Source organism: Strigops habroptila, chromosome 5 (assembly GCF_004027225.2).
Source record: "Strigops habroptila isolate Jane chromosome 5, bStrHab1.2.pri, whole genome shotgun sequence".
NCBI classification, from domain to species: Eukaryota; Metazoa; Chordata; class Aves; order Psittaciformes; family Psittacidae; genus Strigops; species Strigops habroptila.
Genome location: NC_044281.2, coordinates 2,073,638 through 2,086,307, shown reverse-complemented (window position 1 = coordinate 2,086,307; position 12,670 = coordinate 2,073,638). Strand labels below are relative to the sequence as shown.

Genomic DNA, 12,670 nt, shown 5'->3' with positions numbered 1-12,670 from the left:
ACAGCTTTTTCCTCCCTTCTTTTCCTTCCGTGTAAGAGAACTCAGAGTACCCTGATCAGAAAGGTGGCGGCAGACAGGGGGAGGGCGCTGAGGGGACCGAGAAGCTGGCCCCAGCTTTGCCAGTGACCACTCTGGAAACTTCCAGAAACCTCCTCATGGTGCCCGCCGGGGCCGCTCCCTCACCACTAAAATGCGTGAGGAGCTTCGCCTCGACTTACAGGCAGGACCTGCGGGGGGCCAGAAGGTGAAGTGTGAGTAATCCTGAGGTGAACTACGCTAATTAAAATGGCGGCCGGGTTCTGCGCCCGCCACCGCACTGCCCGAGGGGCTCGCTGTGGGGTGGGTGCCTCTTCTCGCGAGAGGTCGCCCCGGCAACGGCACGACGCGGCGGCGGCCATGGAGGGGGCGGCGGGCTCTGAGGTGTCCTTCTGCCTGCAAAGTATCCTTCCTCCTCCTCGTCTGAGGCGGGCGGCTGGAGGGTGCACGGCGCCTCGGGGTCCCGCTGGTTCCCCACCTCGGAGGGGAGCGGCGCGGGCGGGCGGGCCCTCTCCTCAGCTTGTGCCTGAGGCGGGGGGACCTCGGGGCTGCTTGGGCGGGCTGTTGGCAGGGCGAGGACAGGGAGCCCTGCTTGGCTCCGCGCTGAGAGCCCTGTTGTTTCTTCCATTAAGAAGAGAAAAAAGCCACAAAAGCCCCCTGCCTGTTGTTTCTTTTCGTGAGTTATAGCCCCTGGGGGCTAGAAAGAGACAATGGGAGGATTCCCGGCGGAGAAGACTAGGCTCTTGCTCGCTTTAAGGTGGTGGTGGTGGTTTTCATTGCTGATGGTAAGAGTCCCTGAGTGACCCTCAGGAAAAGCAGGATAACTTTAATCCTCCCCTGCTGATGGGCCAGGCTAAGCAAGAGTTAAAATTCTGAAATGAAAGAAGCTTGTGTTAGTTGTTGATCAGTAAATGCAATTTATCTGCAGAGGAGTGACAAGACTTGTTATCAAGGCTCACAGTCCCAGTGTGCTGTGGAAGGTGCTCGTTTAATTTCCCAGTGCTTGCCACACGGAGTAACTGGCTAGATCTTCATGGTTTTGTTTAGTAATGTGTATGACAAAGTGATAATGAGACAATAACCCAGACATAATTTTATTTGTTGTGGGTTTTAGAGAGGGGGGAAAGAAAAAACCAACCCACCCTCAGTGTGACTTCTTTTCACAGTTGAGTTGTAGCAAATTCTGTTAGTTTATGGCTTTTCAATGTGTAATTTTTGGTCAGATGACCCAAATTCTAGTTTTGTCACTAGGCCAGACTAGCTCTGTCTCTTTTGTAGCTGTGAGCTGCCAAATGAAGAAGATCTTTCAATCTTTGTTTTAGAATCCAAACAGTATCTTAGTTTTTCCTGCCTTGTGAGAATTAAGATGTAAGCGAATATAAAAGCATTAAAAAAATAAGTGGAAGATTATCCTTTCTGAGCTTGTGCCTCAGTTCCTACTTTCTTGAAACTGCAGAGCCGTTTTTACACTGTCGTGTGCTTAAAAAAGCACTGCATCAGGACATGTATAAAAAAGACTGGGAAAATACAGTAGCTTAAAATTCTTGTTTTATTGTGCACTGGGCTATGGGATGTTTTGGTTTGTTTTTTTTTTGAAGAAAAGACCCCAAAAATGCAGGATTTTAAGTAATACTTTAGTCTGTGCACAGTGTTTGCAGTGACATGTTAGTTTTGATGGTAGTGGTTTGCAAGGACAATCAGGTCAGTAGAAAATTCAGGAAAAAGCACTGTTTGAAAGTGGTTTACTTATCAAGTGTTGTGGTGATGTTTCTTACTACATTGAAAGACTCGATAAATGCAGAAAGAAGTAGTTGAGATGGGGGTGGGAGTTCATACAAAAGATAGCTTTAGAAAAATAGATTCTGTTCAAATCACTAAATGTGTGAAAAATTGCTGGGTGCAGTATTTTAAAGTTTATGAATACTGCGCTGGAAAGTAATGAACAGACTTAAAGGTTACAGAGAAGTACGCAGATACTTAGTTCATGCATAGAATTACTACGTATGTGTGGAAATTGTCCCCTGTTCATAGAAAAAATGTTGTACCCAAATACTCATGCTGTGTGAACATTGCCATGCTTTTAGAAGTCTCATTCTTGAAAGAGAAATTTGTAGTCAGCTACCTAGTGCTAGGATATCTTGATCTAATTTAAAAAACGGGGCTTTTTAGAACATTATCCTAACTAGTCAGTGTTGTCTTTGTGACTTGCCTGCTGCAAGCATTCTTCTTGCTTTTTCAAACAATAAAGGTAACCTATTCCTCCTGCTCTGCACTTGTGCCTTGCTGCTGTTTCCTTTTTCTTATGTAATCAGCAGTTCAGATGAACTTTTCTCTGTCTGAGTTGAAGGAACAAAGTACAGGAATCAGGAGCTCTTCTATTAGGATGTGGCCAGACACTGATGTGAGGATCAAAATGTTCTTGTTGGCAGGCAGACAATTGAAAGCTGGCCCGGTGCTTGGGTCCCTGTATCAGCTCTTGAAAGTCGTATCTCAACATGAGCTATTTTCATCTTGGTTCTCTTTGGTTCCCTTGGTGGATCCACATGTGGTCCATGCTGAGAGAAAATGCATTTGTTGAAATGTGCAATTTCTTTGCCCTCCCTTTAAAGTCAGAAGAGTTAATCCAGGTTTATTCTGGCGTAATAGGAAACAGATTTAGGCCTAATAGTTTGGGCATGCCTTCCTTTTTTTCCCCTTCCTTATGGAAGAAAGCACAGTAAACATTTTTTGGAGAGGAGTTTCTGCATAGTTCAGGTTTTAGAATTAAGCATTCTAAGAATCAGTCAAGCTAGAAAATGGAGCTTTTGTAGAGAGTGAAATTTGAGATACAGAGGGGTGGTGACTTGAATTCAAGGCCTGGGTTGCACGTTTGCAGTCTGTGCTGCAGTAAGTTGGGAAGTAAATTTGGGGGGGGGAGGGGGATATATGTATTGCAGGCATTTGCTTTCTTGTACTACGGCTAGACAAGAGATTCTTAAGTGTTTGTGGCAGTTTCCTATTTTTGCACACAATTTTTACAGTCAGTGTGTGGTGTTTCTGTGCAGTTGGAGGTACACAGATGTGCTTCGACTTGATTACTGAAAATTATGCCTTTAGTCACTCAATGACTTCCCTATTTGTGTGTTGGCTTTTTTTCCTTCTTGTTTACAAGAGCGAATGGCATCTCTCCATCTTTTAGCTCAAACCCTAAAAAACATCTCTTAAAAACCAAATGGTGGCTGTCCTTTTTTTTTTTTTTTTTGGGGGCATGATCTTCAGCTGTTAGCCTTCCAGATGGTTACAATTTAACTGATAGTTTTGTTGATGCTGGAGTCTTGAATGCAGATGATACTTTTACATATGTATTGTACTGTGAGAGCTGTAGCAAAAGGCCTGGTGTTTAGGAGAATAACTCAGTTTTGGGAAACCTGATGTAAAGCTAGAAAATCGTGTCTCTTTTATTCTCTGTATGTGAAGTACTGAATTGCTGTTTTTTTTGTTGGAAGTTAATTCTGGTTTGTTTACATGGGTCATTTATAGGCTAACTGATTTCCTTTGGAAACTCAACAGAGCATCTTGCTAAAAACATTTTAGTTATACTTTAATGGGCTGTGAGGCCAGTAGATGAAAAAAAAATTGGTTTTTAATTTTGCACCATTTGTAGTTACTTGGAATGAAAAATTTGACTGTAAAGCATTTGGAGGAACTGTAGATAATTGCCAAATGAATTTTTACATTTTGCAAGTTCCTTATCTTTCTCATTGTAGCTGTGCTGTAATTAGGGCATTTGTATGATCTGCAGTATCTGTCCTCTAGTATTCAGTGCTTGATCTCAGATGTTCATGTTTGAACTTGGACATCTGAATTTGATTAAAAAAAATGCTATTCTCTGAGAGAATTCTCTGTGCACATTGTTTTCTCTGGAGGTTGTTCAGCTAAAGGCTGAAAGAAGCCTGGAAGTGTAAAGTCTTGTGTTAGAAAGAACAAGGGCAAAAGTGGTGGTAACGGATTTATAGATGTGTGCTTCATGATAGTTCTTATTTAAAGTTGGAACTCACCACATGCATCAGCTGTTTCAGACTTAACAAGAGCTGCAGAATTTACCATAACAGAGGACTCTAAGGATGATGACCAGTATGAAGAGGTAATTTACTAAATTGATGATCTTCTGATATATATGGTAGACTATTCATGTTTCATTCTTCTGTTGTACTTCATCAGTCATAAAAACATCCTGGGAGATGACACAAATCTTCTATAAACTGTGGCGATGCTAGGCATATCTTTATTTTTCAAGAGAAGATTTATTGTCAGTTGATTTATGTTTTACTTTGAACATGTGAACATTAAATACTTTCTTAAAGATACAGGTATTCCTATTTGCATCTCAGTCTGCTTATAATGAATATTTCAGTAATATAAGTGGTATTTAAATGTGGCAAATTTTAACAAGAACGAGATTATTTTCAGTAGTTGTACTGGAAGTGGAAATGGTTGTATTCTGGAATAGAGAGATATAAAATATGTTGATACTTACTTTCAAATAATTTCATTTAGGTTCCACCAGATGATGAATTCGGTCTTCAAGAAGATGATGAGGATCTGGCAAAGGCTTTGCAGACTATTAAAGAGCAGGCTGAAGATGCCCAAATTTTAGTAAGAACTACCTAAATATTTTAAGACTCTGTCTGTAATTCTGTGGGCATTGGTGGCTTAAAATTTACACATCATAATTTAATTATGAAATACTTGTGAGGAAAAGATCGTCTCCTTACCTGTTAGAAGTTTCTAGGGGTAAATATATGCCACAGTGGAAAAGGCAACTTATGTTTCCTGTGTTTCATCATCCTTTAACTTCTGTTCATTTCATGTTCCATAAGGAAGCTGGTATTGCAGATATATGTAACAATTATGTAGATAGATTCTTTAAAATATATAAATGCTATGACAGTGTATCAGTATTTTATGGTTTGTTTCTTCTTCTGAGTGTATTGAATGGGATTGTGATCCCTGACACAGGAAAGAAACTATGCCTAAGAGTCACAGAAGCTTGTACATTTGAGTACTTTGCTAGCAAAATTATTCACGTATTGAAACTAAAGATTGGGCAGTTACACTATGTTAAATCAAAGCATTAATGAAATGATCAATCATTTCACACCAATCGTTTTTGACACTTCCTACGTTTTGATTTCAGAACAGTCATGTAATAGTTCAGACTTACACAGTGGGATTGTTATATTGCATTTTCCAAAATGTTTTACCTGGAGTTACGTGCTTATAACAATCTAATGGAAAAGTGCTTTTCCCTGCTGTTTCTAATATCACTGCTAGCTTACAGCTGCATCAGTAAGGTATTGTCATAATCTTTGTTTTGCAAAAGCAAATTGTTAGTAATGCAAAGAGAAAATAAGGTGAATGATTCTTAACATCAAAATGGAGAGAAGATGTGCATTTTCTTTTGCAGTAGTATGTATCAACAGATCAGTTTTGTATTCTAGATGAAACTTTGAATGAAAACCAACAATACTGGAGTCTAATGTTTTTAACTGAATATACCTGAAAACTAAAGGAAAGACAGCAGAAATTTTTGAGACTGAATATGCTTAATGTTAACCGAGTAGTGGCAATTCCTAGGTTACTTAGGGATAACTGAAGTTATGTTTGTGTGAGGTGACATGCAAATAAAAAGCAAGACAAGGAAGAAATTTTTTGATCTATTGATCTTTTGACAGTGCTATATTTAAATAATATTTTACCTCCTTATTTATTGAACTTTGAGGAAACAATCTCTATCCTATTTAATCAACCTGAAGAAAGTGTTGCCTTTCCTTAAAACAAAAACATGCATGCTTAAACTCTTTGACTTGTGCTTATGCTAATAGATGTCTGGCTTCTTGCTTCTTGGCTCATTTTTTCAGGAGGAGAGCTCACTTTTTCTGTAGTTTTGAAACTGAAGTATTGTTTTCAGCTTTTAGAAAGACATGAATAGAAAAATGTTTTAATACACTAGGTAGTTCTTTGACAGCTTTCATAACAATGTACTGTATATTTTGTGAGGCTTGGTGACTGGATTGCTTGATGCTAACTCACTGGAAAAACCAAGTGCTGCAGCAAATGCTTTTGGTGACCCAAGTTAGAAGCACTGTTTCCTGTGAATTAATATTGACTCAACATCCAACTCTGAGCTAAGAGGCACAGTAGAAGGCTGTCTTCTTCACACGATATATAATTGCTACACTTTTTCAAGTATTACCTTCTAATCATGGCTGAAATAGGTTAAATGTGGTAATAACTATATCTTGGAGTAGCTAATCCATGATAAACAGTTTTAAGTGATTGTGTATATTTGCAGTTCATAGTAACTTGTATACCTGACACTATATTAAAGATTGCATTTAAATATCAGATGCAAATCTTTAAGGAAATTATATAAAGAAAGCACAGAAAGTGATTATGCAAAAATATTTAACTGATTTTCCAAATGCAGATAATATAAATATCCACAGTTTCTAAACCGAGTGATTAGTTTCTTTTACACTCTGTGAAAAGGTCAAGTATAACCAGGAAAATCTAAGAAAAAAGCTTATTTTCAAACTTTCTTCTGAAGTAATTAGCCCTAATTACTAAATGAAGGGCAGCAAACATAAGCAAAGGAGAGGTGGTGCTATTCACCTTTAAAAAAGAAATTGGTGTGTAGGAATCAAAGCTATGTTTTAAAAGGGATATTGAGGCATGTTTTCTTGATCTCTGCATGCATGCAGTAGAACTGTTGGTCATAAAGGAGTTTGAGGCTCCCTCAACAGTTCCAGTTCATATTTTTGTTTGGATCCCAACAGGGAAATGAGGGTGGTAGAGCTCTAATCTCTAAATATCATTTCCGCCTGGTCTGGTGATGAAATAGCAGCTGATTGCAAATACAGCTGTGCTGGGCAACACATGCTTTGGATAGCAGTGATTCTGCCTGCTGTTCCTGTTCTAGTCATCATTTGTCCTTCTTAGTCACAACTCATGTTTTTTTTTTTTTTCCCCCTGAGTTTTTTTTGAGACATTGCAAAGTAATACAAATTTTAAAGACAAGCAGCAGAATATTTTGCCTGTGAAAGAAAATCATCAGCTGATAGCGACCCTAGGAAAAGGATACAGAACGTCTGGAAAACCACATATGGAAGAAAGCTGGCTGAAATACTTTCTCCAGTAGTTACAGCTGTTCTGCTTCCATTCCAGGATCTTTGTTTTCTTCGTATCCCAAACAATAATGTGAAGTTCCATTGTCCTTTGTTAACTTTGTATTTAATGTAGGTTTGATCATTTTAATTTGTTTGAGTGTGTTAAAAATCCACGAATTCCTTTCTTACATTCTTTTTAGTTTAAGAAGTTTTGCAAGAACATGCTTTGTTTCCAATTAAATTATATTTTCCTAAATAGGTAAATATATATAAAAAAATACTGTTATGCTATTCTATGGGTAGTCATCCAAGGTTACAATTAAAGCAAGTGGTTAGCCTAATATCCCTCACAAAGTCTGTGGAAAAGCTAGGAATTTAGTTCTGGCTTCGTGAGACCCTATTCCAATGCTGCGTCTGTTAGACCGTGTTTTTCCCTGTATTGTTCCCAGCTTGAGCTTTGGTTCCTGAAATGATTGTCAGTACTAGCATCTAGCCAATAAGTTCTCTTCTGCACGGATGAAATGAATTTCTATCATAATTCCATTTATTAAGGGAATCAAACGGTGTCATTTTTTTGCAAAGACTGGCTTTATAGATGTGTTCAGGAAACTATGAGCAACAGTATTAGACATTTGCCTCGCTTAGAATAAAGAAAGAAAAGAAGCAAGAAGAGGGATGCAGCTGCATGTCTGCAGATGTACTCTTTTTAGTTCTTGTATTACTACAATTAGAAAATAGACTTGTCTGATGTACTGTATCTGTAGTAATGAAAATATGCCAAATTCTACATTGCACTTGGCATATTATATTATTCATAATACAGTGCTACATGGCCTTGATTCTACATTACAATTCTTCCTGTTTATATTAGGTAGATTGCTTAGATTAACCACAACATTTTCTATATTATACAAAATGGCTATGAGATTTTTCCAGTGGTTTGGTTTTATCCAGAGAAATGCCTTTATCTCCAGGTAATTTATGCAGTCATGTTGATAGGGCTCCCACTAAGGACATGAATAAGCCATAAATGAATGGAGTTATCAAAAATCGCTGGCCTACAGATTCTTTTAAAAATAGTTGGAGGAAATAATTCATAGTCACAGCCTTTAGCATGTCTTGATGACTATCTCACTGGATTTTTTTTCTGGTTTTGTTAGTATTGAAATTAAAAGGTGGTAGGCATGTGTGGAAGCTGTTTCTGCTTCTCATCTCTACAGTGGTATCTTTTTTTAATAATATGTAGAATATGTTACCATAGAATCTGAGTTTCAATAGTGCACTAAATGATAGTTGTCAAGCCCCAGATGATTCTGTCACCCTCTCACCAGGAAGCAGGCATGTGCAGTGTAATAGCTTGTCTTAGATAGTGGCCTGCATTGTTGAGCAAGTCCATTGTAGCGTTGTGCCCACGTGAAGTTACCAAATGCTGAGACCCTCATATTTAGGTATGTCAAATTGCCGTGATCCATTTGCAACCTGAATGAATTAAGCAAACCTTTGGCTGCCAAGTTATGGCAGTCTCTCATCTGGTTATATTTAAATGCATTTGGGGCCAGGGGTGGGGGGGGATATAGTCTCAGAGTGGGTCATATTTTACTTTCTTCATACTTCCTTGCATCTTGAAATCTCTCTAGGAGAGCTTAATATCAAGCTGTGCACTGAGTGGGCTGAATGGGGTGGAGTGAAGGAAAGAAATTTGCATTGCAACAGAAAGCTGTGAAAGCTCTTTTTTTATTACAATTATTTCCGCTCCCCCCCCCCTTTGTAGCAGGATATCTGTTTTGTTTTGATTCTGCTTTTGGCAACTGTGCTTGACCCATGAGCTGAACTTATCTGAATAGCTGTCTATCTTGATGGCACTGGACAAGCTGCATGTGAAGCCTCAGTGCACCATCTGCATTCTGCTAACACTTGTAGCAATGTTGTCTGGCAGCTTCATTCAGTGCCTGCATAAGGGTGTTGGGAAGAAAAGGGAGAGTTGATCTTTGTGTGACTTCCTAAGAGATCTGATGATGGAGATGCAGTTCTTTCAGTCTCTCCATTGCATGCATCGTTACAAAAAGAATATAAGCCATTTTACCATCACCTTGGAGCTTGGCTTTTTTTATTAAATGAAGTACTGATTTTTCTCATCAGTAGTTTTGAAGGTTGCTGAAGGGTACAGGAGTGGGAGAATTAACATTTTCTCTCTGGTCAGTGACACAGGATCATCCATCAGTTTAAATAGTTCAGGTCCATATCAGATTATGGCAGGTTCAGTATACTTGCTTAAATTGGGTGATTTTTGAGTTATTTCTCTATAACCTTTTACAGACCTTGACATTAGAAGGAACAGTGATTACAGATCTGATCAGTAAAGGCAAGGGAAGCATTCAGCTGTACTCAACAGATTTCTGACTTTAGATGACTTTGGAAATAGAAGATATTATAATTAAATTTCTCTTTTTTGTTTAAATAACAATTACCAAATTTCAATTTCAGGCTTTGCAATCAGTTCTGACCTCTGAGAAATCAGTCTCTGAAATACCTGAAGCAATGGATGACTTCTTCTGCAATTTCCTGGTCAGATTGGGAATGTCCAGAACCCTTGACTGCTTTCAAACAGAATGGTAAAATATTTTAAGACTCTGAGAATTACCAAGTAGATGCTCAGGGTTCAAATTGCCAGTATTTCAGGATATATTTCCAGACAACTCTTTTGATTACAAGTCAATCTTAAACATGTAATGCTTTGCCAAGTAACTATATTGCTGGTGAGAATGAGGCTGCAAACTGCTGTTTTAAGGACAGACTTTCAAGAAAGCTTACTTCAGGGAGCTCCTAAACAGATATCTCTGAAGAACTGAGTGCATTTCATTGAACTTTAGACATTGACAAACCTGAAGTGGTCACCTGAGGCCTCTTTTGTGACCAACGAAGAGAAATACTTTTTCAGGATACAACTCATCTGAGTTGTTTAAGCCATCTCCTTTAAGACAAATTAATTCAGTTGTATTTTTAGGTATATTCTGCTCTCCACTGCCTACCAATGAAAACTAAAACCAGCTACAGTGCAGACTGATAATCATTGGATCAAATGAGTCCAATACAAAATGACCATGATTTCACTTCAGCAGTGCTGAGAATTCATGTGGCTTTGTTATTTTCTTGCTTTCCAGACCATGAGTGCCTGCTTAAAAACTGAATATTTTGTAGTATGCTACAGTGTGTGCACCTTAATTGTTTGGGTGGGTTTGGATATTCATCATAGCTGAGCAGAATTCATCATTGTAAGTAGAATAATCACAATTTTTGATACTTCGTAATTTTTGGTACGTCAGTCAAAATAATATGGTGGTTTTTTCCTAAAATTTTAATTCTTATAATAATCAGAAGAGTAAACTCTTGAGCTGTTATTCCCCCCCCCCAGCTTTTACAGATTGCAGGGATTTCATCCATTGTGCCGAACTTTAAACATGCAGCTTTGTCTAAATACTCCACTTCTTCCTCCTTCATATATGGAATCCCACATGATGTATACTTTTTCTATAATTAAGTAAGAATGATGTGCCAGGAATGCTGCAAAGCTTGAGAGGAGAATTATTTTGGAGAAATGATGACACTTGTCATAAAATTCTGTTGAAATACTTTACTTACAAGCTTGCTCTGAATCTTTAAGTTGCATCCGAAAGATTGAGAAGTGGAAACACCTCTTTTTGAGTTATCGTGTAGTCAGTCTTTAAACATCTTTTTTTTTTTTCCTACAAAGGCCGTCAAAGCTTTCAAATTTTCTTAGAAAATTGATTTAATGGGGAGTCATTGCTGTTGTTTGCAAGGCTCTGGTCTTGCTAGCGTAGAGCTCACCAGTCAGGCGTTGCCTTTGGAATTAATGATGATCAGCTTTTTATAGCATAACAATGTGACTTAAATGATTCCTTAGAGAAGGAGCACTATATTTCTGTGTTCTTTTTCAACAAAAGAACTGATATGAGTAGCATCAAGTTTGAAGTTTGAAATTTTTTTATGCTAAAAGAGAATTAGTACTGGACAGATATAAATAGCACCTTTTTATGTAACTACAGCTTTCTTTGAAGTACTTAACCTGAATTTATATCAATGGCAAAATTCAAATTGGTTTTTAACAGAGGAAGTGCAGGTCTTAGCAGACCCTATCTTGTAAATCCTTAGCTATACATACATTTTTTTCTCTATAAGTAATATTTTATTTTCTGTAGCATTACAAATGAGCTCATCATGTCAGGTTCTGCTCTTACTGTATTGAGGCTTTTTCTGCATTAATACCTTATTTAAAAATGTTTCATGTTGATTTGAAATAGATAATTTACAATATTAATGAAAGTGAGAGCAGATTAGTGTACTCGGGTTCCTCATTATGTATTGGGATGACACACTCACTCTCATCCTGTGGTGATCAAGTCCTAATGGAATTTAAAATGAGAAATTAATTAACGTAGAGAAAATGTATCAAAAGGCTTGCTTTGAAATAATTGTCTGTCTGAGATCTAAAGGTCACTTCAATTGGACCAAATTATCTGTGTTTACTTCAGAGTTTGAGAAAACATTGTTGTTCTCTCCAGCTATATAATATGTTAGGATTTGATTATGTTTTACTTTAAGCCAAACCCACTCTTTTTCTATGATGTAATGTGTAACTTCATCACAGTTGTCATGATTTTTTTACTTGGGTAGGTTTGTTTGCACATACACTTTTTCTTCCAGTTACACTTTAGGGAACTAAAAATTAGATTTAAATTATTTTTAGGATATCTAATTTACCATTAAATTTTCTATTCCTTTGGTATATAGGACTTTATCGTGCTTTTGTTGCTTATTAAACATATTGGATTGACAGCTTTGAAGTATGAAGTGCAAGGCCTGATCAACTGTAAATTCATGCATCTGACAGTCCATACTTCCTAATCCCAGAGAGCTCACTGGTGCTGGCAGCATGTTGCTGGTCTGATGAACAGATGAATCATTTGCTGTTCTCACATATGCAGAGAGTTATCACTGTGATTAGTTAGTATACTCGTCGGACTGGTAATCTCTAAGTGTTCTGGGAGACCTCGCAGTGTTTCAGCTTGGGAGTAAAAGGAGAGCTGCAGACTGATTACAGAAGCGTGATTTGAAAATTCTTTTCTGTTTGATGTGGTTAAAATTATGACTGAATGTAGATGATCAAGCAAGGTTAAAAGCTGTGGCTATCTTGTGTGTGCCTTGCAAAAATCACCTGGGTTGTGCATAACAGAGCACATGCAACAAAGCTACTGTGTCTGCTCTGAGCATAAAAGTAGACTTCTTACAGAAAAATTCCATTTTGCAGATTGAAGAAAATGGGTATAGCCTGTGATCATCCATGTCACAACTCCCTGAAGACAGTGGAAACAATCTGCTTATTCCAGGCATGCCTAAGCTGTCTCTGCTCTCTGTCCTCTTTGGCCTGGAAATCATATGGTCACATTAATATGTTGTTGCTCTGAGTT

General features: G+C 38.0%; 1 protein-coding gene across 1 annotated transcript in view; it reads left to right on the top strand.

Annotated features, from left to right (window-relative positions):
* The first annotated feature begins 367 nt into the window (after window positions 1-367).
* SPAG16 (sperm associated antigen 16) overlaps window positions 368-12,670 on the top strand; it is a 408,668-nt gene continuing 396,365 nt past the window's right edge. The window contains exons 1-4 of the mRNA XM_030487793.1: window positions 368-439; window positions 4,113-4,159; window positions 4,573-4,671; window positions 9,669-9,796. Of these exons, the coding sequence (XP_030343653.1) occupies window positions 397-439; window positions 4,113-4,159; window positions 4,573-4,671; window positions 9,669-9,796 (317 nt within the window). The 5' untranslated portion in view covers window positions 368-396. The remainder of the gene's footprint in view (window positions 440-4,112; window positions 4,160-4,572; window positions 4,672-9,668; window positions 9,797-12,670) is intronic.